The sequence below is a fragment of the Lissotriton vulgaris genome, chromosome 10 (genome assembly GCF_964263255.1).
Source record: "Lissotriton vulgaris chromosome 10, aLisVul1.2, whole genome shotgun sequence".
NCBI lineage: Eukaryota > Metazoa > Chordata > Amphibia > Caudata > Salamandridae > Lissotriton > Lissotriton vulgaris.
In genome coordinates this window covers 758,697,281-758,723,892 of record NC_141698.1, presented here as the reverse complement: position 1 = coordinate 758,723,892, position 26,612 = coordinate 758,697,281, and the positions used below count along the sequence as shown (strand labels likewise).

The window sequence follows — 26,612 nt, the reverse complement described above, 5'->3', positions numbered from 1 at the left end:
AAAATGCTGCTTCTCTTTTCTCATCCCAATCCCCTATCCACAACTGCGTGTCCAAGTAATATTACTCGAGCACAGTGCATGCACAGGCTGGAGGGAAGGCGGATCATTCCTCATTGGACATCCATGTTACTCCTACAAGCTCAAGCATCCAGCTAAGTTTGGAGCTCAAGTGACAAACATGTCAAAGTTCGGTCAGATTTAATACTTTCTCAGGTACTGGAGTTTATTGCCCAATACACTCCGCAGTGGGGTGCAGGAGGGTTTTGACTCCAAAAACAATAAGCTCAGTCTTGGAACTATTTCATTGTAAATTATTGACTCTTCCAGCGGTTGTCCTTATTTAGGTCTCCCTGTAAGGTAGGTACATATTTACTGTCCGTAGAGGATTTAAAATATACCTGGAAGTCATTGGCACAAGATTTTACAAGAAGATGCTAAACAGAGGAACCATGTATAAGTTAAATAAACACAGGCAAAAGGCAAGACTTATGTGCAGCCCACAGGAGTGAGAAGCTTCTCCAGAGGTGACTGACTGTCCTCTTTGACCAAATAGCCTGACACATGCCATAGTCCTAGTGTACCAACCACCACCTGTTATAAAAGGACGGGAGAGTCCATGATATCAAAGGCTGCAGATGTCCAAAGTGATCCACAAGCAGGCCACCAAGTGGTGGCGATCATGAAAATCTCAAGGCTGCAGTCTCCGTCGTACATCCAAGGCAACATCTTTTCTAAGTAGATTCTGTCATTGACGCTTTTCTGAGTGTTACTCAAACCGCACCCACAGCATTTATTCCAGGATTTTGGTTTACTACAAGCAAACTGTAGTCAGTCCTGCAAGGATAGAATCGTGGGATCCAAGTTGGAATTTTCAAGAGACCGGCAACTTTAGCTCAGACAACATTCGCAAGGATGAACAGAGACCAGATAGAGACAATGGTTGAAAGCTGGCCCGGAGTTCTTTTTATCAGCAGTTCCAGAAGTATCATAGGGAGAGCATGGAGCACGCAGCCTCCATCACATCAGAGACAACTTAAGGAGATTTTCAGAAGTCGTATACATTCTCACCCAACAAGTTACTGGGAGAAGCTAGGGACTTTTTACCATGAGTTAACTGATATTCCGTTTATAATCCTGCTGAAGTTTGAGATTGAAGCAGATCGGACAATGGTTAGACCAAATAGGTCGAGAAGAGTCAACACTTAATACTTTTTAGGTGAAGAATGCATCACGGCATTGGCCCTCATGTCCATTGGTGCTATCTGCAAAGTGGTGAATTGAAAAGCTTTTAATGAAATCTGCTACTCTACAGTTTAGAATAACCCTTGGCATTAGAATAAAATCACCAAATATTATGTATGGATACTTGATCTAAAAAGTACTGATACAATCTAGTCTGATAAGGAATGGGTAACATTAATATTCACATTAGGAGGGAAGTAGCATACACTTCCTACGCAGAGACTTTAATGATGTAATCCTAGCAAATGTGTGCAGTGCCTTACAGCCCTTCAAAAGGCAGTCAGATTCAAGAATCAGAACACAAAGAGGACGAAGAGAAAAGAGGAAAATGTCAAGATCTAGAATAGTTAAAATCACAATAATGCAAATGTATCTTACTTAATAGCACCCCCCGCATTTTCAACTCATGAGAACAGAGAATGTTGAATGGCACCAGATGAGTGAGTGAGTGAGAGAGAGAGAAAGAGAGTGTGTGTGTGTGTGCGCGCTCCATCATAATCTGAAATACTATTTAAGCTTTTAAAATTGGGCATGTGGCAAGAGTGAGTTAAGAAGCACCCTCCTCCATCGTAAGAGCCAATAAGGTCAGTACGTGCGAGATGGGAAGAATTCGAAATCCTGCAAGGAATGTTAAGAAGAAGATTCTCTTCTGAAGCAAGTACCGCCAAAGCCAACAGGTTTCACTTTGACAATGCATGCTGGCCACCACAACTGGCACTGCCAATGCCAGATCCAGATGCTTTTATAATGTGCCAGCATAGTAAAGCCTGTAGCAGCAACTGGCTGTGCTAATAAGGATTAAAAAACACTGCTTCCTTTACTTTCAGGATGGCCGCAACGCTGCATGACGCAATGCAACAACGTAGTGCATCAGCTGTCTAAATCCATAGCACACATTGTTTACTCATTTTGAATGATCTTAAATTGGCTTCTACATTGCTTCAGACGAAGTGCGTCATCACAATGCTGACCCAAAATCCCACGGTAAGTACTGGTATTGCCCATTACCGGATTTCAGTAAAAGACACCTACATGCTGTCTGTAGTTGAGACATAAAATGAGTGAGGAAAGGGAGAAGAACTATAAAGCAAATGTCCTTATAAACATGAACTTCTGAAAGATGTTGCGTCAAAAGCAACACCTTGTCCAGGATTCTCACCTAGAAGTTATGTTTTTCTTCCCTTGTACTTTGAAACCTAAGCTCTGAGGGGAGCAGAAGGTAATTTCAGGAGCTGAATGAGTTTGAATGTTTTTCAATGAGGAGAATGTGCTACTAAATGAAAACTGAACTATACCTTTTCAGGCATGCTTATATGGATCCAAACCAAAAAGGAGAAGCGTAGAGGTACTGATAGAATCACCCTCCAAAGTAAGCTTTTATAACCACAGAGATTCTATCAAAGAAAAGTGAATGAGTGATGTTTTTATATATATTTTTATCATTTACAAAAGGGTGCTAGGCTCTCTCTTACACATGGAAAGATGGGAGCACAATGTGCTTTTTAAAATACCCCTCGCACTCTAAAAAACCAAGTAGAGTCATGCTTCATCATAGGGGTCTTCCCGCCCCTATAACGGGACGGGGCGTGCTACGACCAGACGAAATACGCGGGAGCACTAAGATGTGACAGAGGCTATGTGTAGGTGTATAGGAATCAGTGAAAGTGTAGGGACCTGACACTAGTGAGTGTGCAAAAAGTGAAAAAAATGAAAAAGATTTAAAAATTCCCTGGCTTGGTAGAAAAAAACAATTTTATTAGCTTCTCCAGCTGGGAACATTAAGAAGGGGTTGTGTGGTAGAGCATTAGCCACTACCTTGTCGACATGTTTCGTAAGCAGTCCCCTACTGCTTACTCATCAGGACCAAAAGAACAGTCCCTACTGTTATTTACTCAGTTTCTAACAAGTGATGCCTACTGTCCTATAAACAACCAACAAAAATAAGTTGGCTGTTTAGGCCTCAGGGCATGAGTTGGCCCAAGTGAGGCAGAAAAAATCGACCTATTATGGTCTTTATCTCAGCAGTTATCTATGCCCCATGAGGTTTTGCAGGCGAAGGGTAATCTGCGTAGTTTAGTCTCTGCTGCAAAAAGAAAGCATTGTTCCTACCCCCGTGCACCTCCGAATCCTAGGTCCCTACACTTTCACTGATTCCTATACACCTACACATAGCCTCTGTCACATCTTAGTGCTCCCGCGTATTTCGTCTGGTCGTAGCACGCCCCGTCCCGTTATAGGGGCGGGAAGACCCCTATGATGAAGCATGACTCTACTTGGTTTTTTAGAGTGTGAGGGGTATTTTAAAAAGCACATTGTGCTCCCATCTTTCCATGTGTAAGAGAGAGCCTAGCACCCTGTTGTAAATGATAAAAATATATATAAAAACATCACTCATTCACTTTTCTTTGATAGAATCTCTGTGGTTATAAATGCTTATATGGATTACTGCTATTAAAAAGATACAGTGAACTCCCAGCTGCACAACAGGGAACAACTGAAGCAGGAGAACCCACGGAACGTCCAAGCAGGATGAATATACAGTAAAACAATCAAGGATGGGCCATTACCAAAGGAGATCTAGGAGATATTTGTTCCAATCACGAATTGGGGTGTTCTTCAACCCATCATTTATACAACAAGATGACTGCTGCTGAGACCTGATAAGCTATGTGTGAGAGCCACAATATGTTCTTTAACTGCAGTAGTTTGGTTGTTTGGCAAGTTTTATTGCTCATCAGCAGCCTTACTTGGTCTGTCCTGCATGGTCTATTATGTCACTTCTTGCAGGTGGGTGGGTATTTTCAGCACCGGGTTGTGCCAACAGTCTTACTGGGCTCTTATCTGCAAACATGAAGTTTCTACCTTACACTCTTGAATTCAATACTTGATAAATAAAAGGACTCCTAGAGCTTCTTAAAATAATTTATACTATTAGGAGACAACAAGAGCAACATTTTACGAAACTACGTGTCATTCTACACTGCAGCACGCAAAAGGTTTCTTAACAATTTTCAGAAGCCGTAGAAACCACTAATTACTAAAAAGGCTTTTGCTAAAGCATGAAAGGGTTTTACTTCAGCAGTTTACAGGGATTCAATAAACCACAAAACCATTTGTATTGGTACATTTTACCTCATAATGGATGAAAATGAATACAAGAAACGGACTTCAGAAACATACATCCTGCTGTTTGCCAAATGAAAATCATCGCCATTAAGGAAACATGACTCTCCAACCTGCGGCTAAATAAGAGCACGCGCAGGTCCAGGGCTCGCTTTTAATTTCAATATTAAATGCTGCATTTGAAGTAAAGGAAACCAATACGAAAAAGAAATGGCAAGTGATGAGGAAAGTAGAGAATGGACGGTGTTTACAAAGAATATCAGGAGCAAAAACATCGAGGGACAAAATATTGTGTCAAGAAAAAATAAAGGACTAAAGTATTGTGATGGTAAGTTTCTATAGGTAAGTAAAGTTTTGCTATATATAAATCCACATATATGTACCTTGGCGCTATATATATATATATATATATATATATATATATATAATTACTTTCCACGGCTCTTTCACGGCGGAACCTCCCACAGTCTGGTGGCGCGTTTACGGCTGGCAGAGCCCCGCCAGTCAATCACTTTTCCAAAATATCCAAGTTAGACGCGCACTCAGAGGTTAAGTGGTACACAGTGTCGCTTTATTGCTGTAACGCGTTTCGGAAGCCTCAACTTCCTTGCTCAAGGAAGTTGAGGCTTCCGAAACGCGTTACAGCAATAAAGCGACACTGTGTACCACTTAACCTCTGAGTGCGCGTCTAACTTGGATATTTTGAAAAAAAAAAAAATATATATATATATATATATATATATACATACATACATACACACATCTTCAAGGTAATAGGCCTTGAAAAATCTTTTTTTTTTTTTTTACTAGACCTGCAGGTTGAGTAACTTGAATAATCTACTTGACCTAACTGTAAGGCACTTGACACGTAAACTGGTCCCAAACTGTGTCATCATTGACAAACATTTTATTTTATAGAATATGCTTTTTCTACATTCTCACATGAGTGCACCTTCAAATATTAGAGTCTAGCATTTCTTATGTACAAAACAAAACTATTTTGTTTGTTTAAATAGACTAAACGTCTGATCAACCTGTATTAAGAATATATCCCACATATCAGTTGTGGCTCCTCCGCTAAGGCGGAGGAGCATTGCCCCACTGCTTTCAGCAGTGGAAATAAAGGAAAAATAAGATGTTAATAACTCAATATCATTTTACATGTTCCTGCTGCGGCAGCTTGGCGGGGCACTGCAGGGCTGCTCTGAGAGCAGGGGGAGGAGTGGTGGGCACTCTGTAAAGTGTGCATCAATGTTTGGCCGGCCAAACAGTAATGCGTACTTCTCCACCCAGGCTGCAATACAGGGCATGTCCATCAAAGAAGAGTGGACATCCCCCGAGAAGCCAGAAGTCCTCAACCAGGTATAGCGTCTAAGAGCTACCAACGTGGCAATTGTTGTGTCCAGTGAGTCAGTGGTAACCAGTCCACATCGGATGGTGAATTTAGCTGCATATCTCCGCTTGAGAGAGAACAAAATGGGCCTCCTCTGGGAACTGAGGCAGCACCTGTACGACTGTATCCCAGATAGAATGGGAGGATCAGCCCAAGATGCAACCGGTATTCACCAATCGCATGCCAAACGGGAGCAAAAAAAATCCACTTCTAAAGGTAATTCCGACTTTTTGGATTCCCTATTTGGAGGAGCAGAAGGGAACGCCCCTTTTGAAGATGAGGCTTGACGACCAAGCTCTCATGGGAGGTATTTTGTCTCAGGAACGCTGGATTACCTGGAGCAGGGCGGTGGTGGCGGGCGATTGTCTTACCCACAGGAGCTTTTGTGCTGGGCTTGGACCAAGTGCCCAGAAGGACGTCTGTGACGGCCTGATGGACCAGGGGTTTGGAAGTGAAAGCAGCTGGCTGATGCACCTCTGTCTGCCACCGTAGGGAGGCCGAGGACCTCATCTGCCCTCCTCACCACCACAGCATAGGAACCCCTTTCCTCCGTAGTCACACTTCGGAGGAAAGTCTGGGCACTTCATCTGACCAGTGTCAGATGAAATGCCCAGACTAATGGCATCACCCAGGTCCATTCTCCACTCAGGTTCTACAAGCTAGTCAGTTAAAGGGTCCGGCCCCTCCCAGTCCTCTTCCTCACCTTCTGGCCCAAAATGAATGCCAAGAATAAACACAGGGACAAAAAGTCCCTTCCGGTGTCTGAACTGACATTAGTCCGGTTCTGTGCCCACTTCAGGGACAAGAATAGGGTCGGCGCTGACATGGGGCACAGTCGGTGCCAGCAGCATCGTCGCCAGGATCGATGTCAGGAAAGGTAGAGTGAGAACGACCAGCATCGATCTGGATCCAAAAGCGGATCCACAGGGGCCCTCCGGAGTGCGGGCCAAAGCCGCCGGCGTGGAAGCCTAGGGCCCCCAACCGACTCAGTCCGGACCGAAGGCGCACTAGAGGAGCTGGGCTGCACAAAAATGAGGTATAGGGCCTCATACAATTTCTGGATTTGGGCAGTAGACGCTCCGGCTCCCGGAAAGGCGCAGTCATCTCAGCAGGAGGCTCTGAGGACGGAGCTCTTGAGCGACGCCGCTCAGAGTCCCGCATCAGCCGACAGACGGGGAGCACCTGTGCTTCTTCAACTTCTTGCTTTTGCCTCACTCAACCAATCACCCCAACTGCTTGGAGTGTGATGAGGAATGTGGGCCCGCGACCGTCCTCGAGACCTTCCCCCTCGAACAAGAACAGGAGTGACGCGGATCCGAACATCCAGCCTCTAGCAGCTTTCGGGCCTGCTCCTGAAAAGCCTTCGGGTTCATGGCCCGGCACCCGGAGCACAACTTCGGGTCGAGGTCGCGCTCATGATGTGTGGGTCCGTCATGGACATCATCCGGTCGCAGGAACCGCAGGGCTTGAAACCAGTCCTTCCCTGGGACATCCTCGATACACCAGGAGTATAAGACTCAAAAAAAGTCAACAAAAAGTAGAAAAAAATTAGCCAAAAAGTGGCTCAGGTAGCTCTCACTCCGCATCTGCACTTAGGCTGGTGCAGAAAAAGAAAGAACTGACGTCAGCTCGCATGGGCGTCATCTATATAGGTCCCGCAACGTCAAACCAGCACCCAAGACGCCGAGCTGAATGACACCACCTACCAACGTGTAGGGGTACTACTGATGAAAAATCTTCAGATCCAGACGGACGCCTGGGGGAAATTCTAAGGTAAGGAATCTACAACTAACAGTCTCTATCAGATACAAGATTTAAAGGCATCTTTATTGCTCCTTCACTTTCTGACTGAACAGAACACCTGTTCTTCCTCAACTTCCCACAACAGGGGGAGTAGGTGCTAAATATAACTGACTTGATAAAGGCTGGTACATACATAAATATACATTTTTTTTTCTTTCTCGTGAGCAAGGTGCTAGGAGCACTGAAACGCATAGATCGTGTTGTTTTCATTGCTGAAGAGATTTAAATAAATCAATTTGTGGAACTCTGTGGAACTCAGAGGGAGTGCGCCCATTACTTTTGTCCAGGTGGCGAAGGAGTGTTAAATAATTAACGGCGAGGTTCTGCCGAAGGGACCGCACCCACACCGAGCGCTGAATGGCCGGGAAACTGGGAACCGGCGTGTGAAGAAGACATATATATATATACATATACATATATATATATATATACACATATATATATATACACATATACATATATACACACATACATATACACATACATATATATATATATATACATATACAAACATATTTATACACATATACACATATACACACATACATATACACATACATATATATATATATATATATACATATACAAACATATTTATACATATATATATATATATATATATATATATATATATATATATATATATATATATATCTCCCAAAAAAAATGAAAAATACCCTGTGGCAAGACACTTTGCCGAAACTCATTTTTCTAACCCAGCTGTAATGAGTTGCCATATATTGGAACAGATTGAGAGAAGTCCTCGGGGGGGAGACAGGACCCTGAAACTTAGACAAAAAGAGTCCAAATATATTATTGAATTCCAGACAAAGACACCGGGGGGCCTTAACCAGGACGAAGAGCTAGCAGTCCACCTTAAAGTATAAGCATTATAACCTGTGTTAGCTTCCCTCAAGTTATCTGTAACATCAGGCTTCTTCCATGATTGAGTATGCTATGTTTATTTATGATGATGTTTTTAGTGAGTCTTTCTTAATTATTGAACAAACTTATTGAGCACTGAATTTTGGCAATTTATGTTTTTTGCTTTACAGATTTGGTTCCACAAAGAACACGACTGCAAATTAATTCTTTCACGTCCTCCTAACATGGACACTCTTCTATGGGAGCACTTCACTTCCTTTTCTTCACTTGGCATCTAGACAGTTTCCGTCAAGGTAGGCCCCACCTGTGGGGGCTACCACACTTTGGACTTGGTAATATGTTATCTTCCCAGCGGGAAAATGTTGTCATATGTGTTGTGACACGTGTCCGGTACAACGCATTACACTATTATGGTTTTTTGTCCTGTTACCCCTTGTATTTTACAAACATAGTCCCTTGATTAGCATGCGTTCAGTGCGCATCACTTTCATGTGCATTGTAACTCGATCCAGAACGCAGGTTCACACTGGTCTACCTTTGCAGTTCTTATCTCTGTAGTTCTCTTCGAGTCCCGAGATGTAGTGGGAGCGGGTACACATTCCCACTTATGCTACATTGTGTCCCTGACAACACGTTATGACGTAGGACTGGGATCTTGAAACACTTGGTTGTCACAGCAACGCGGTGTAATCACGGGGTTTGATGCCTCTGTCAGACACGCTTTGTGTCATACACATACACAACTGACTTGCACCTGGGTTACGCTGGCGTATTTGTGCAGCGTATGTCCAACTTTCCAGGCCAAACATACCCCGGCAGCCCTATTGGTCTGTGATACACTTGTTTCATGCTTGGTTCCCACAGCAACGTGTAGTTCCGCGCTGCCGTTTAAACTACAACCATGGCGGTGGTTCTCGTGTTGATGGATAATCACATCGATATGCATGCTTGGCACAGGGGCACCATAAACGCACTTTTGTTCTCCTGTGCAATTAAACAGCAGACTTCTTTGTTTTTACTTTTGCGGACAAACACGCAATTTCACTTTTTGTAACTAATTATGCACGATGTTAATGTATTAATTCATATCGTTGCAATTGGGTTGGACCATACCCGACACAATAAAGTATGTGATTGTTATGAATATGACTGTTTAAAATGTGAATACTTTACATTTTACGCGAGGTATTACCAAGTCCTCTTTCTATGATGATGAAATGAAACTTTATTTACCGGAAACTGTGCACTTTGAAACTAACGTGAACAAGGCTGTCCGCAGCCGAAACATGTTGTTGGTTTAAATAAACACCCTTGGAGCTTCGAGAGGTGTTGCGTTGATTTGTGGGCTGAGAGCACCGTTACTTTGGAACTCTTTTGAACATTATATATATATATATATATATATATATATATATATATATATATATATATAAGCAAAAAATATCTATACTTACCAATTTGCATTTACATTCTTGATATTTTGGTTCTCAATATTTTTGACACAATGTTCTATCCATACCATATTTTTGGTTTGGATATTCCGTCAGACGTCCAAATAGACAGGCTGACAAATATTTGCAAGTGCAGTTTTCCATAACACAAATAGACAACCATTCCAGGAACCAAATGTCATTGTACATCTGAGATAAAACTTTGACAATTATATTCAAAACTCAACCATTTCCAAAACGAAGATATACAAATTACAAATAATGATTACATTATTTAACACCTAATGTGACAAATAGAGGGAAAGTATAAAAAATAAAAACAATTGACACAAAAATAGGCAAGACCGTTAGAATGGCTTATGTTCCAGTTTTAAAATGCATGGCTCTTTAAATTTGTATTCCAAACAACCTCCAAAGCTCCTAATTGCTGCCAAATAGGTTTGAGAACTGCTAGCCGGTGGGTTGTCCGGGAAGTTTTCCTCTTCATGGGGATTAAGGATGCCATTGAAACAAGGGCGCATGCCCCATTTCGACCAGCAGAAAAAGCAAACAATGAATTTACAGATAAAAGGAGGATATGGGAGACTATCAAATAACGTTTCCCATTTTTTATTTCGGAAAGAATAACTACTGACATGCCTGCAAATCATTTTCATAAGAAGGCATATTTTAGGCTCTGCAATTGGCAATCACATTTATCTATGAATTAGATTTTTGGTACATGGCTAAAGATGTGTTGAGAAATGCATGTATACTGTGTGCCTTTCCTCTAATTAAAGTTTCTACGTAGCAATGGTCTCTGGCACTGTCTTGTCTCTGAGTGAACATCCCTGTCCTCAATGATGTTCGACTGACACCAGGTACGACCTGCTAGATAAGTAGCAGACTGTCTCTCACCATTGTAGTTTGACCTTTGCCAAGAATTGAAAATAAATTGAAACTTCTATAAGGGGAGGAGTAACAAATCAGATTGTACAGGTATAGAACAAGGCAGTAATGAATAAAAACAATATCCCCTAATTTTTACGAGAGCAGTACTGGCCCTTCTACACCTAGAAGGAGCAGCCCTTGCCGGATATCTGCATTTTTTGGAATGCTGCATAGGACAGAAATGGCATTAGTAGAGGCATAACCATTTCATAACACTAAGACGAAATGTGTAACAGGAAATCTGGGTACGACAATGGTGGTGGATGGAAAGTCTCCCTTACTGTAATGGAGTGCACCTTCTGAGATGGTGCTGAGGAGAGCAGAAGAACATTGATGAAGTCCTAAGGACTTTTGGGTCTCTGGTAAGGCCTTCAGAATGGACTTGTTCTTCTCACTGAAGCACCTCCCTTTCGGATTGTGAAGCCCTGAGCCGATGCAGGCCTTCAGAATGGACTTGTCCTGCTCACTGAAGCACCTCCCTTTCGGATTGTGAAGCCTTGAGCAGATGCAGTGACGGTCAGGTGTTTTGAGCTAAAGAATGCTCTGGCCCTGTAAGGCGGAAACCTCGTGCATCAGCAGAAGGAGAAATGGGTTGGTGTGTCTCAGATGGTGGTGAGTGATTTGGCAAAGAACTTGCTCGTCTTGTGCTACTGAAGGTCTAATAAGTGGAGAAAACAGGTTCTTTCCATCAAAATAGAAATCTATAATTTTCTCCTGGACCTCTGACGTGAGGTCCAAAGAGTTCAGCCACCCCTGCAGGCATGGTCCTCGTTGTTTGTGTTACTGGCAGAACAGTCAATGGGATTCTGGGATTCACTGTTCATATGAGAGGAAGAAGCTTTGCTCTTGAGGGAAACATCCATCACCACCAGACAGAAATAGAGGGTTCTCAGCAGCAAAGACTAAATTAAACGATTGGGTACCTGATAAGTTTTCATCTAAGAGCTTTAGGGATTGCCACTCTGTAGCACGGTTTGTTCCACACATCCTGAGCTTCCTTGAAGGCTTAATGATCAAAGGTGGTTTAAGTGGCGGTAGGGAAAGCCGCCACCAAAACCACTGATAAAAAACAACACAAATAACCCTTCTCAACCTGGGTATCAGAAAGTAGGAATAACCAACAATCGGTATGAAGGAATGAATAATACACTAATTTTGGTGAAGTTATTTTTAATTTACCTTCCCTATGTTTTCTAGTACACGATGAATATACCATACATAAATTGTCTCATCCTAGCCAATGACACCTAATCAAGGAATTACAAAAATTCACATGTAAACACTTTCTATACAAGGACATAAAATGTACGAAAAAAAAAACACAAAGTAACCCTAAATAATAATACAATTTTGACAGTGGCTTCCATTCACATCTGGACAGACCACTCGGAGGTAGTCGTCAACACACACTTCCAAGTTGAAACTACTATTCTATTGACTCCTCCTTAAAAGTGTCGTCATACTTTTAAGGATGTCGTCACACTTTTAAGGAGGAGTCAATAGAGATATAGTGTACTTCTAAATCATAAGAGTGTCACACTGTATAGTAGTAGTTGTTTCAACTTGGAAGTGTGTGTTCACGACTACCTGCGAGTGGTCTGTCCAGATGTGAATGGAAGCCACTGTCAAAATTGTACTATTATTTAAGGTTACTTTGTGTTTTTTTCGTAGAGTTTCTGTCCTTGTATGGAAAGTGTTTACATGTGAATTTTTGTAATTCATTCATTAGGTGTCATTGGCTAGGATGAGACAATTTATGTACGATATATTCATTGTGCACTAGAAAACATAGGGAAGGTAAATAAAAAATACCTGCCCCAAAATTAGTGTATTATTCATTCCTTCCTACCGATTGTTGGTTATTCCTACCAAATCACTGATGTCATTATTCAACCGTCAGGGTGCTGAAGTCTCACTAGACCTAAGCTCATGAGGAAAAGGAAAGCCCCAAGTAGAAGCACTCAGTAAGACGCACATTTGTATGGACTCTGGCATCTGCATTAAACTGTTGCCTCTCTCTCCCAAGCATGGTTTCTTGTTAGGAGGCCTGAGGGACAGACTCATCAGGGTTTGTCCATACCTGGCAGTAGTGTCCAGAATTGGATACAGAACTGACAGGCAATGCTGGAAAATGCCAGGTGTGGCGGTTGCCCAAGATAACCCTTCCGGGACCAGAAGCTGCATGAGGTGATTTGAGGCCTTTACATTGGGCCTCAAGTAAGGAGGACTGCAGTAGACAGCCTATTTTTCAAATTCCCCCTCCGAGCAGCCAAAAAAGGATTTAGCCCAGGGAAGGAAGGTTGCTCAAACTGCAGGTGCAAAGTTTCTGCAGTACCTTGTCCAGGAGGAAAGACTTGCCATGGTGCATCAGCATCTGGAGATTTCTAAGTCCATATTGGAAGTGGAATGGTGCAACGGAGACTGTCAGTTTACACATTAATAGTAACTCAGAATTTGAACACTCAGGGATCCTGCCCTGAACCATGACACTATGGTCCAATTAAAATACTTTGTGGTTCTGGTGGGTAGTTGTCATGAAAACTGGTGACTGTCAAAGGTTACCTGTACCACCTATGTCGGACCAATAAAGATGATTGAGAGGATCCATGGGAAGAGTGGGTAGGCAACACGTAAGTAAGTAATGGCATGAGGTACACCGCACAGTGACTAAGAGCCTTTACCCAACCAATTGATTGTTCAGTGTAACATTACTATCCACATAAGCTATGAGGTTCAGGAGGGACATCATACCGATGGTAGAACACAGAACACAGGCATGTAACGGAATGCCATTCCAAAAAAAAGAATAAGCAGATGTTATGCACCAGTGGTCATTGGCAACATGCTCAAGTATTAAGGTAGAGTGTTCCTGCATTAACTACCCAAGCTGGTGGAGGAAAGGAGAGAAAACAGTGACAATCTAAGTGAAGTAAGGCTGTACCCCGTATAGCAAGTCTCGGAGCATGAGAAAAGGAGGGACAACAGGAACAAACAAAGGTGTTCAGACGTACCCAGGCATGTTGGAGTATAAAACATAGATGTGTGGTAGTCATTTTCCAAGACTGCTTATCACAGCTATGGAACCATTGTCTAATCCTTTAACCCGGAGGTGCGATACCATGATTTTAATAAAATGAAAGACCCAAGATGTAGGAGCACTTACATTTGTTGCAGTAAAACTTAGGTGGTCGAAGTTGCAAGTTAATTTAGACATATCCTGTTTCTCTATGGTGGCACTTCAATGGACAGGGTGGTAACACCTGCTACCTTTGCCACTGAAGTGGGATTCATTATGTTTAGATACCTTGGAACTAATTTCTACCAACAGTAATGCAACCAACATACATAAGTAGCAAAAGCTACCCTAATCTTGCATAGCTCCTCCATCTTTTGCGTTACATTACCACTTATTCACGGGGTGTTCTCTATATGCAGGATGATAGGAATGCCAGGTTTTTGCTTTGTTGCAATTGGTGTACACTGTACAATAAAGGCCCGATACAGCAAAACAGAGGATTGACTTACCAGAGGAGTTGTGGCACCAGTTGTACATGTGTAATTCACTGCTGAGGATGTGATACCAATGAGGTAGGCTTAGTAAGGGTCACTCATGTAGTTTAGGAAAGGGTTTCGAGATTTCCAGGCAGAGTTATCATTTGCCCAGATTTCTTTATTGTGCTGGTGGGGTTTAAAGAATTATTTGAATCTGATATGGCTATTAACCTCACAGTATGGAAGTGGGAGAGAGTTCAGTCAAAAGGAGACAGAGTAGCTGGGGAGAATTTCAGTCTCTCAAAGAAACCATGATCGCTTCCTATTGATCCGATTTTGCCTTGATCTTTTTCATTATCTTCTGGCCCAAACACGTGGTGCTCATAGAGGGCAGTGTCTCATACCCTGTGGCTGCGACGCCCATTCTCCTCATGATATGATGCACTTTTTACGGTTTTGTAGTTTTTATGAGGCTCCCAGAAAGTATTTTATTATTGCTATTCTTAAAAAAGCCTAATTCAGGAGGGTGAGACCAGCTTTTATTTTTTTACAACTTCTTTCAAATGATTCTGCGTTGCATACGCTTAGCTTTTTAAGGGCCGCTATCAGGCTCAGGTCCAGTTGTGATTAATTTTGGAAGTGGATCCTACTTTTTAGTCCTGTAATTAGGGTTACAATGGTCTTATTGTATTGTCACCTGTGCATGTGCTGGAGTTATTATTGTTCTTTTTTATTACTTATATGGTTTTCACTGAAAAAACAGAATAAAGTTCGATAAACTGAAATTGCTCCACATCGAATACATGATTTATTTCATGCAGTATGCTTTAAACAATGCATCCCACGGAGAAGAGATGGACTTTGTACTCTGAGACTCAAGAAAGCAGCTTTTCCGAGGACTTTTAGCTTGCTTCTGGAACATGGCACAAGTTCAGTCTTAAATGGAGCTACATGAGATGGCATGACGACACAAAAACAAGGTAGTAGAACAAAATGGATTGAAAAATCCTGAGGGCTCTCAGTGGTTATATATAGGAGTCTCACAGAACACCAGCCAGTAGCTGATGCAATTTAACTTTCAACAAATGAACCATGCACAGAATTGATAATATTGAAAGATGAATGGTCAGGGTATGGTTACACCAGCTCAACTTATCACCTGTTGTGGAAATGTTGCATGATTCAACAGTTTTGGATAGAGGAGTAACTAGAACAAAAGGTTTGTTCTAAAATGTACAGATGCATTGGAACCTAATGTCATTCGTTCCATTTGCGAAAGCCCTTTGTTATGAATAATTTAACTGATTGAATTGAAAATCTGGAAACTGCTAAGAATTCCATTTGGTTTGCCCAGGAGAAACTCTACTGGGATTTTTTTGCATTCACACATTTAGTATTAGAGGTAAGGCCCGAGGGAGTTTCTGGTTATTTACAAACGCGTACAGGTAGTTTGCAACCAAAGAAACCCACTTGCCTCAAAGTACATTTTGAGCAATAATGCGAGAAAATAGGCATACTTAACGGGGTGCGGACAAGAGAAAAATGTTGTTTTCTATCACCATTATTTTCCGCCATGCAGAAACTTTAAGAAAATTGCTAACTGTAGATCTGTGCATTTGTATTAAATTTATACATAGTGTTTTCATCCGGTGAAACGTTCTAGTATGTACATTTTTACACACTAGACTACACCCAGTGTAGATTTGTTTGAGTGCAAGGATCCTTTAGTAATCCCATAAAATCCAAAACTCGCTCAGAATGTAGACATAGTCCAAAAGGAAAGAAAGAAGGAAGAAAAGAAAGTAGGAAGGAAGCCACTCTTGGAATTTTGCTCTGTCTGCAGTGACACCCCAGGTGTTTTGCTTAACACTATTTTTGCTAGCTTTAGATCTCTGTGAAATTTAACCCTGCTACTCAGTAGTAAAGTGTTTGTGCCCCTCCTTTCAATATGGTAAAATTGGAATACATCTGATTGGCTTATTTAATTTGCCCCTATTTTATGGTACCAATCATATCCGGGGCCTTTAAATTAAATGCTACCAGTGGACTTCAGCACTCACTGCGCCATTGACTGCAGTGGCACAGTAAACAGGTCTCCAGGCCTATTATTGCAGCCTGGATGTGCAGTTTTAACTGCAAATTGAACTTGTCAAGATAAACCCTTCAGATAGGCATTACCCGTCCTTTTACATACTAACATGTCGTCCCTAAGTAGGCCATAATGCCCATAGGGCATGGTACATGGTTTTTAAAAGTAGGACATCAAAAAGTTTAAGTGTCAAACATTTGTTTATAGTGAAAAGGCCCTAGAAGCTATAGTCACTGTCGTGACTATGTACTATCATTGGCACTTTCATGGCGCTATTCCTGCTTAAAAAACTTTAATTTCTTTTTAATTTGATTTTAGTAATTTTGTTAAATGTTACTACATTGTTCTAATTAGTTTTGAGACTTTTAATGTTTTGCATTTTGACTTCATAACTATTTGGTACTGCATAATTACTTCACATATTGCTTCATGTTAAGCCTGTCTCCTCTGTGCCATAACTACCAGGGAAGTTTAGCTCTGGAGAATTTAGTGACTTTGAGGTTCATACTGACAAGGCCAGATTATAGCTTGTGGTGAATACTTACACCCCCCCCCCCCCCCCCAACTAACAAACCAATTTCTTATAGCCACATAACCACGCTAAACAAGTAAAGACTTGTAGGCTTAAGGTCCACCCAGCAGGGTAAAACAGTTAGAGAAGAGTGGCTCTGGTCACACACTCGCAACAAGGGTGTGGTCAACATCCTATATTTTTGGATGAGTTAGAGCACAATGCTACAATTAAATGCAGTAGTGAAAAATCTGCACCTACTTTCTCTTTTACTTGACTATTTTAGAAGAGTTAACATCGGTGTATTCTGAAATTTAGACCGCTCAACATCCACATATATTTGCACTTTGCTGGATACTAACTAGCAAGAACATGTGGGGTGCAGGTTGCAGCCTGGAAACGTAAACCAGCAAACAGTAGGTTAAGAATATGATTGTAGATTATTTTTTAAGTGAACATAATCTCACAGAAAACTAGATGTGTGCCAAGGACAGACGCACTGCGCTTGCAATGGTCACCAGTTGATGAGGAAATGCATTGGCAATAAAGTGAGATGATACCTTGCAAGCTTTTTGTACATGAGGATATGCTCCAAAATATTTTCATGCAGTCAAGACAATCACATGATATTACAAGTAAAATCCTTATTTCTCACAATAATTACATGATTGTGGTAAAAACACTACACAATTATGCCTGCCCCTGGTTAGGATGTAAGAAAATGTAAATTTACTGAAGCAAACCTTTTCCTGAAAACATGGGTTATTTCAGAGAACCCTCTGCAGAACAATTGCCTATCATCGGCTACATGTGCGCTTAAAGCACTACTCACCCCCCCCCGAATAATCATACAGGAGTTTCCTTCTCTCCCTTCACTAGGAGCAGAAAACATTGGCAATGCCAAAAGAACTGGCTTGAAAGGAATATTGCACTGTAATGTGAAGCATCACAAGTAGATAGCATGGAAATGGATATGTTTTTTGTGAGGAAACAAAACATTGTAGAATAATAATGGCGTAGGTTAAAAGGTAAACAGAGTTGCCCTGGCAAGCCAGACCTAAAAATCTATGTAGGCTAATGACTGCCCTCTTCCCATCTGTTCTGCTGCCACACAAACCCACCATAAATTATCTAAGACACTTCAACAGCTTTACAATGTCATGTGTGTGCCCCTGAAAGTTCAAACTCGGGTAGCTGGATAAATGAACAAAATGAACACATTTGCATGGAGGTGAAGCACTTTTTTTGAGGAAGCACACAACTTCTGCCCAATCAAAACATGTACACCTGGCTCCCAACAAGTGGGCAGAGCCAAAGCCTCTCTCTAGTGAGGCTCACACTATTGCTTGGCGACTGCTGCGCTTGGAAGTCAGACCATAAAAAGGAACCGCTCGTTGAAACTAAAAAGTAGAACAGTAATCGGATATAGTATACCACAATTTGATTTTTGTCTGACACTAACACACGTGTTTTACAATAAACTTCGACTTAACGTCCCAAATTACTCACGTCAAAATATACATAAAATAATATATACTATTTACTTTCCATTACTGGAAAGAATGTTGTGAATGAAACACGATTATATATAATAAAGTGCAAAGCTGTACACTGAAAACAGCATGGAGAATGAAAAACGAGAACTTCATAAATAAACGAATATAACAGAATATTTGTGCAATTTTTAATTCATTTTAAATAGTGAAGTTCGCTGAACATGAACACTTGATCTACTTACCAGTTGGAGAATGTCTTCATCTTTTGGCATAACACTTAATTCCAGCATGGAGCCACTGTAAAAGAACAAAGTGATGGAATATTTACCCCAGTAATGTCTTACATTTAAAAATTAATTAAAGACTGGTCATTATATATTTAAGGAAAGCCATGATACAACACACTCTGCACTTATATTGACCTTGAATCCTAATACTTACGTATGTATTGTAGGTCCCTTTCCATTGATCATGTTTTGCAGATGTATATCCTAAGTCCTGGATCATTCCTTGTAAGAAGGTTTACATTAATTCTTTCAATAATTGATGAAAATGTGCATTCCAGCCATAGGGTAAGAGGGCATGACATATCCGTTTTTTGCTAATTGTTAAATGGTGGTGAGGAGAGAGAGAAAGTATGTTGTGAAGGAAGAGTACGAGTCAGCAAAAGTGATCAGGAACACGTGAACACAGACCCATCACACAATATGCATTGAAAGGCCCAGCGGGGCTTGCCTTGCCCCCGTGCATTTTCCACAATAGCTCCTGCCGTGGACTGAAAGCCTTGGCAGGTTTCTTATCCTGTTCAGGCCGGACGCATATCCACAACTGACTGCCGCCATCTACTGAGTGGAAGAAGGGGTCGGGTGATAGGAGACGGGCCACATCATAAATAGACTGTGTTTACATGCTACTTTGTCACTCTTTGAAAAGTGCAGAGAGCATGGACATAATTATGGGTTAAGGTAGGAACATTCAAAAACGTTATCCACAAAACTCACTGATCCAGGTCACTGCGCTTTACCTAGATCTGTGGTTCTGGAGATAAGCAGAGTAAACATCACAGTGCTTAAGAGTAGAAGTCAGAATAATGAAAGGTAAAACAGAGAGCAAAGTGGATATGAGAGGGATACACTGGGCGAAGGAGCCATATAAACCAATTACAATTAACAAAGAGAGATCTATTCTTGATGCAACACACTGCCCGACGATGATAAAATCTACTAACTGGGGCCCATAACAAGTGTTAAGACACATAAATAAGCCTTACATCTATGATAAACTCACTGGAACTGAATTGCCTCCCAAAGGTCACTATATGAGGACTGGTCAGTGTTCAAATATAGATACACCCGTTCGCGCCAGGACAGCGCCCAGCGCCAGGACCCCTGGCCCCCAGCGAACGCCACAACGCCTGCCTCTGCTACTGCTCCAGGACTCTCCACGCACTCGACACCGGATGATCACGCACCTGCTGCCTGGCCGTCCCGAAGCGCACCCAAGGACCCTTCTCCTGCCGGAACTGCAGCTTCACCAGCATCCGGCCCGCCAACCCACCCACAGAAGAACCCAACTTTCTCAAATGCATCCTGCTCAACACCCGCTCAGCCCGCAAACACGCAGTCGAACTCTGAGACCTACTCGACACCAACGCCCCAGACGTCGACTTCCTGACGGAGACCTGGCTGAACCCCTTCTTGGCACCAGACATCGCCATAGCCATCCCGGACGGCTACAAGATCACCCGCAAGGACCGCACCAAAGGAGTGGGAGGAGGAATTGCCATCGTCCACAGAAACACTCTCAAAATCTCGACAGACACCGACGACACCCTCAGCACCGCCGAACACCAGCACTTCCAGATCCACACCGACCTCAACACCACCCTCAGAGGTACCCTCATCCACAGACCCCCTGGACCCCAACCGCAGTTCAGCGACTCCATCGCCGTCAGCACACACGCCCTCGCCTCCACGGACTACATCCTCCTCGGGAACCTGAACTTCCACCTAGAGAACAACAACGACTCCAACTCTTCCACCCTTATTGACAACCTCGCCAACCTCAGATTCAGACAACTCGTCACAACACCTACCAACTCCACCAGCCACACGCTTGACCGCATCTTCTCAGCAAGCTCCCACGTCTTCTTTAACCGCACCACCGAACTCCACTGGACGACCACCGCTGCATCCACATCACCTTCTGGAAACCCACCACAAACCACCGCACACAGCACATGCCTCGTCGCCACTGGAGCAAAGTCACCGAGGACCAACTAACCACCGCCCTCGCCCAGAGCCCACCCGCGGACCCGACCGACCCAGACGCCGCAGCCTGTAGCCTCAGACAGTGGATCAACGACTGGGCCAACACCCTCGCCCGCTCAAGAAGCCCTCCAACACCCACATCAGCAAGAAAGCCAGCTGGTTCACCGAAGACCTCCAAGCGAACCTGCCTAAACTCGAAAAAAACTGGATCCATGAACGAACACCGGAAAGCTACACATCCCACAAGAACGCCACCCGCAGACACCACCACCTCATTAGATCCGCCAAAAGGACCTCCTTCAAAGACCGCCTAGACAACAACGCACACAACAGCAAAGAGCTCTTCAACATCATGAAGGAACTCTCCAAACCCAACTCCAACACCAACGGCATCCCACCGTCACAAGACCTGTGCTACTCGCTGGCCACCTCCTTCCATCGCAAGATCGCAGACATCCACGACAGCTTCGACGCCGTCACCACCCCGGCAACCGCTGGGACCCCTGCCCCCACAACTACCGCCCGCACCAACCGCCTGCTCGCCTGGACCAACCACAGACACCGTCAAGATCATGAACACCATCCACTCCGGGTCCCCGGAAGACCCCTGCCCACACCATATCTTCAACAAAGCCAGCAGCACCATCGGTCCCCATCTCTGAAAACCATCAACATCTCCTGCGAGACAGCGACCTTCCCGGAGAGCTGGAAACACACAGAGATCAACGCCCTACTCAAGAAACACAAGCCAGACCCAAAGGACCTTAAGAACTTCCGACCCATCTCCCTGCTCCCGTATCCAGCAAAGGTCATCAAAAAGGCCGTCAACAAGCAACTGGCCAACTTCCTCGAGGAGAACAGCATACTGGACCCGTCCGAGTCCTGGTTCCGCAGCACCCACAGCACTGAAACTGCCCTCATCGCTGCCAGCGACATCAGGACCCTGCTTGACAACGGAGAAACCGCGGTCCTCATCCTCCTGGACCTGTCAGCCGCCTTCGACACGGTCTGCCAACGCATTCTACGAACACGCTTCCATGATGCCGTAATCCAAGAGAAGGCCCTGGACTGGACCACCTCCTTCCTCTCCGGCAGAACACAGAGCGTCTGCCTCCCTCCTTCCGCTCCGAAGCCACCGAGATAATCTGCGGCGTACCCCAATGATCATCCCTCAGCCCAAAGTTGTTCAACGTCTACATGGCACCGCTCGCCCACGTCGCACGACCTCAACATCATCTACGCCGACGATGCCCAGCTGATCCTGTCCCTCACCAAAGACCCCCACACCGCGAAAGCCAACCTCCACGAAGGAATGAAGGCAGCTACCGACTGAATGAGAAACTGCTGACTTAAGCTTAACTCGGAGAAGATGGAGGGCCTCATCCTCGGATCCACCCCCTCGGCCTGGGACGACTCCTGGTGGCCGACTGCACTAAGAGCACTCCCTACTCCCACTGACCACGCAAGCAACCGGGGGGGCCGTACTCTACTCCAGCCTTTCCATGACGAAGCAGGTCAACGCCCTCTCTTCCTCCTGCTTCAACACCCTCCACATGCTTCGCAGAATCTTCAAGTGGATCCCCACCGAAACTAGAAGGACGGCACCCAGGCCCTCGTCAGCAGTAGACTGGACTACGGAAATGCACTCTATGCAGGAGCCCCGGCCAAACTGCTGAAACGGCTCCAACGCATCCAGAACACCTCAGCACGCCTGATCCTCGACATCCCTCGCCGGAGCCACATCACACCCCACTTGAGACCTGCACTGGCTCCCCATCAACAAGAGGATAACCTTCAAGCTCCTCACCCACGCATCCACAAAACCGGACCAGCCTACCTCAACAGCCAACTCAGCCTCTACACCCCCACCCGCCAGCTACGCTCCACAGACCACGCCCTCGCCACCGTCCCCCATCCGAAGAGGGATCGCCGGCAGCAGATCATTCTCCCACCTCGCCACCAAGACATGGAACACCCTCCCCATCCTCCTGCAGCAGACTGAAGACCTCCTAACCTTCAGGAGACTTCTCAAGACCTGGCTCTTCGAACAGTAGCAGCTCCCCCCCCATGCGCCTTGAGAACCTCACGGGTATGTAGTGCGCTTTATAAATGCTATTATTGATTGATTGATACACCGGATATAAAATAGGGACACCATTGCAAAAACCACATAATGACGCACTGGTGCCACCACAGTCATACACATAGTCAAACACACTAGCACCAGTATCTGCAAAGGAGCTAACATGCGCGCAAATACAGCAAAGCGAGAAGGAGAATATCAAGTCTGGAAATTCCCTGAACCTGTACTCAATAGGCATTAAATTCCAGGCCACTGACAAAAAATGCTCAGACAACAAAATCACCATGCACAGAGAGAAAGGAAGAAGGTCCATCCATTCCATGCACTAGCTAATCTGGATCAAAGTCACTAAAATATGGAGAATTAGGGCATAAAATTAAACTGACAAAGTAGTTTAAGATTCTGAATGTCATCATTGAAGAGATAAAGATATGTGACAGGCATAAGCCCTTCTGGAAGAGGGGCTGAGTGAATGCAACATCTGGGCTGTCAGCTCGGATAGAAAGGATTAGAATGGCTGATAAACCTATTTCTCAGAATCATAAAGTCACTAAGTCTACACAAACAGAGTCAACAGACACCTTTAGGTGCATAGTAGAATTGTATACCAGTCAGGATTTCACAAACCTCTTGGAAAGTCATATAATCACAGATAAGTAAGGCCCTGCAAGTTTATGGTTGGAAAAAATGGATCATCACGGATGGGACTAGCGTGAAATTCATAGACATGATACAAATTTAGAATTAACATTATTAATAAAGATTCAAGAAAAAGAAAACCATGATAATACATCTTTATAAAACGAAGGACTAAGAGGGGGAGTGTGTGTATGGTTAGATAAATAACCTGCAGCAAGATAACAGCGCAACACGATACCAGAGCTCTGCCAAACCCACAAGAGTAAACTGTGTTGAGCTGCAGACAGTAGTCTTGCATCCAGTCTGCTACCATGGTTAGGCAGTTGGTGAAGTTGGTCCTGGTGGTGTTTGTCTTGTGCGTCAGAGAGAGGTTAAGTTGGGTGTCATCAGCGTAGGAGATGACAGTGATGTCATGTGAACGGATGATGTTGGTGAGCTGGGTGATGTATATGATGAAAAACGTGGGACTGAGGGAAGATCTCTGTCTGACTCTGCATATCGCTCTCTTGGTCCCTGACGTGAAGGGTGACAGTCTTACCCTTTGGGTTCTTTCTGTGTAGAAGGAACAGATTAATTTGAGAGCAGATCCTTGTATGCCAATCTTGTGGAGTCTTCTGTTGAGGGTTTGATGGGAGACGGCATTGAAGGCCGGGAGAGATCAAGTAGGATAAGAGTAGCTGTTTCTCCGCGGTCCAGGATGATTCAAAGGTTGTCGGTGGTTCATTCTGAATCCTGATCGAGTGCTGCCTAGGAAATGATTAAGTTCAAGGTGGGTTGTGAAAGATCCTGCTTCCATGGCACAACGGGGCTTATGTTTTGCTAACCTACCCAATAGCCCCTCAGCTTCTTAAGTCAAACTCAATAAGCCTATTGTGAAAGAATAAATACTGGTTGTCATAGGCAGTTTGCATCACTCTAAAGCTCCAGGCCCACATGTTTACACGATTCAGAAAAGGGGGTGGTGATGGACAGAGTATCTGAATTAAGCAGAACACTCCTACCCAGTCCAAAGATCAGGGCTTGATCCATACCGTTTTTTAGCTCACTGCACCATCCCAGCTCAGAACCTGGCTATATGCAAATTAGTCTGTCCCTGGCCCAGTGCATCATGGGAACAGGGCAGACCAAACTACCAAGCCAATTCTTATACTGGATAGGAAACAAGCTTCCGGTGATGAATCAAGCCCTGATCTCTTGACTGGGTAAGAGTGGTCTGCTTAATTCAGACACTCTGTTCATCGCCACCCCCTTTTTTGAATTGTTTTTGGCCACCACAAGTGTGGCAGGGTATACTCAGACATGAGTCCCTTGCTCACTGCACCACCAGGATTCAAGCAAGCCGGGCCGACGACGGCGGAAATGCCAGAAACCGGTCCCCGGACGCTTGTCTCCTTTCCGGTGAAGAATTGGCTTGGTAGTTTGGTCTGCCCTGTTCCCATGAGGCACTGGGTCAGACTAATTTGCATATAGCCAGGTTCTGAACTGGGGTGATGCAGTCAGCTAAATAACGGTGATGGATCAAGCCCTGATCTCTTGACTGGGTAAGAGTGGTCTGCTTAATTCAGACACTCTGTTCATCACCACCCCCTTTTTTGAATCGTTTTTGGCCACCACAAGTGTGGCAGGGTATACTCAGACATGAGTCCCTTGCTCACTGCACCACCAGGATTCAAGCAAGCCGGGCCGACTACGGCTGAAATGCCAGAAACCGGTCCCCGGAAGCTTGTCTCCTTTACGGTGAAGAATTGGCTTGGTAGTTTGGTCTGCCCTGTTCCCATGAGGCACTGGGTCAGACTAATTTGCATATAGCCAGGTTCTGAACTGGGGTGATGCAGTGAGCTAAATAACAGTGATGGATCAAGTCCTGATCTCTTGACTGGGTAAGAGTGGTCTGCTTAATTCAGACACTCTGTTCATCACCACCCCCTTTTTTGAACCACATGTTTACACAGCATCCAGCACTCAGTTGATACAGGTTTACAAGTAGCTCGTTAAAAAGAAAACAGTCACCACGTCGATGTCGGAATCCACAATTTCCCTGTTTTTGAAACAGGGTAAGCCTCTGGATAGCTGTGCACTGTGCAGGCTGATTACACTGATTAATATAGATGGTAAAATGCTAGCCAAAATACTAGCAGATAGGCTACAAATGATTCTTAAAGAACTGACATGCCCAGATCAACCAGACTTCATAACAGACAGACTAACTAGAAATAGCACTAAGAAAACTAACTAGAGGATGAAAAAGTATGTGACAGGGTAGATTGGGACTTTATGGATAGACTTCTGAGGAAGATCGGCCTAGAAGAATATATGCAAGGTTGGATAACAGCTGGATATAAGGAATCCAAAGCTAACAACAGGGTCAATAGCAAACCCTCTAATTAGCAAGACACCAGACAGAGCTGCCCTCTCTCGCCGCTCCTTTTTGCCCAGACATTAGAACCCTTACCGCAAGAAATGAGACAGCTCTTCAATTAAAGGGATTAAATTAGAAATAGACAAATTCAAACTCACCGTGGATGATATTTTGGTCTCTTTCAAAAACCCTGCTGGCTCGTGGCCACCCCTGATCTTCAAACTGGAGGAATACCAAGCAATATTGTGAAACACATCCAAGGCCCTTAATATCTCAATCCCTTAAAAAAATAATTCCATTTCTACAGTAGAGGACCCCTTGAGTTGGGATGAATCTACAATCTCTTAAATGGGACTGGATCTAGGGAAATCATGCGCAAGAAATAAAGAAGCGAACCTTCAAAAATTAAAGAGGACGTTGGAGTGTCCTGCATGAGTGGAGTAGTAAAATGTTCTCTTGGATGGGCCGCGTTGAGGCTGTCAAGATGACAATGTTGTCTATAATACTATACCTCTCTCAGACATTCTCCTTACAGATAAAAAAAAAATATCATAAAGAAGCTACAGTAGCACTGTATGGCCTTGATCTGTCAAAATAAATAAAAGGATAAGTCGGCATCAATGCTCTTTGCATCATAGGGGTGCCAAATCTCCTTACATAACAAAAATGCATTTAAACCAAAGAAGATCAGGAGTAAGTCATAAAATCTGAAGATCTCATACCAGTACGCAATCCAAGGGTTGATCCTAGATCAAGGGCTGTATACGGATTGGTAGTGGAAAAAGAGAAACTTCTCTATTTCATGAGCATTAATGGGCAATAAAAATCAGCCCCAATCCGGCTAAG

General features: G+C 43.7%; 1 protein-coding gene across 2 annotated transcripts in view; it reads right to left on the bottom strand.

Moving 5' to 3' along the window:
- Nucleotides 1–26,612, bottom strand: part of ARHGAP21 (Rho GTPase activating protein 21) — a 430,157-nt gene that overhangs the window by 109,733 nt on the left and 293,812 nt on the right. For both annotated transcript variants that reach the window (XM_086941663.1, XM_086941662.1), the window contains exon 7: nucleotides 18,658–18,712. In XM_086941663.1, coding sequence (XP_086797789.1) covers nucleotides 18,658–18,712 — 55 coding nt within the window. The remainder of the gene's footprint in view (nucleotides 1–18,657; nucleotides 18,713–26,612) is intronic.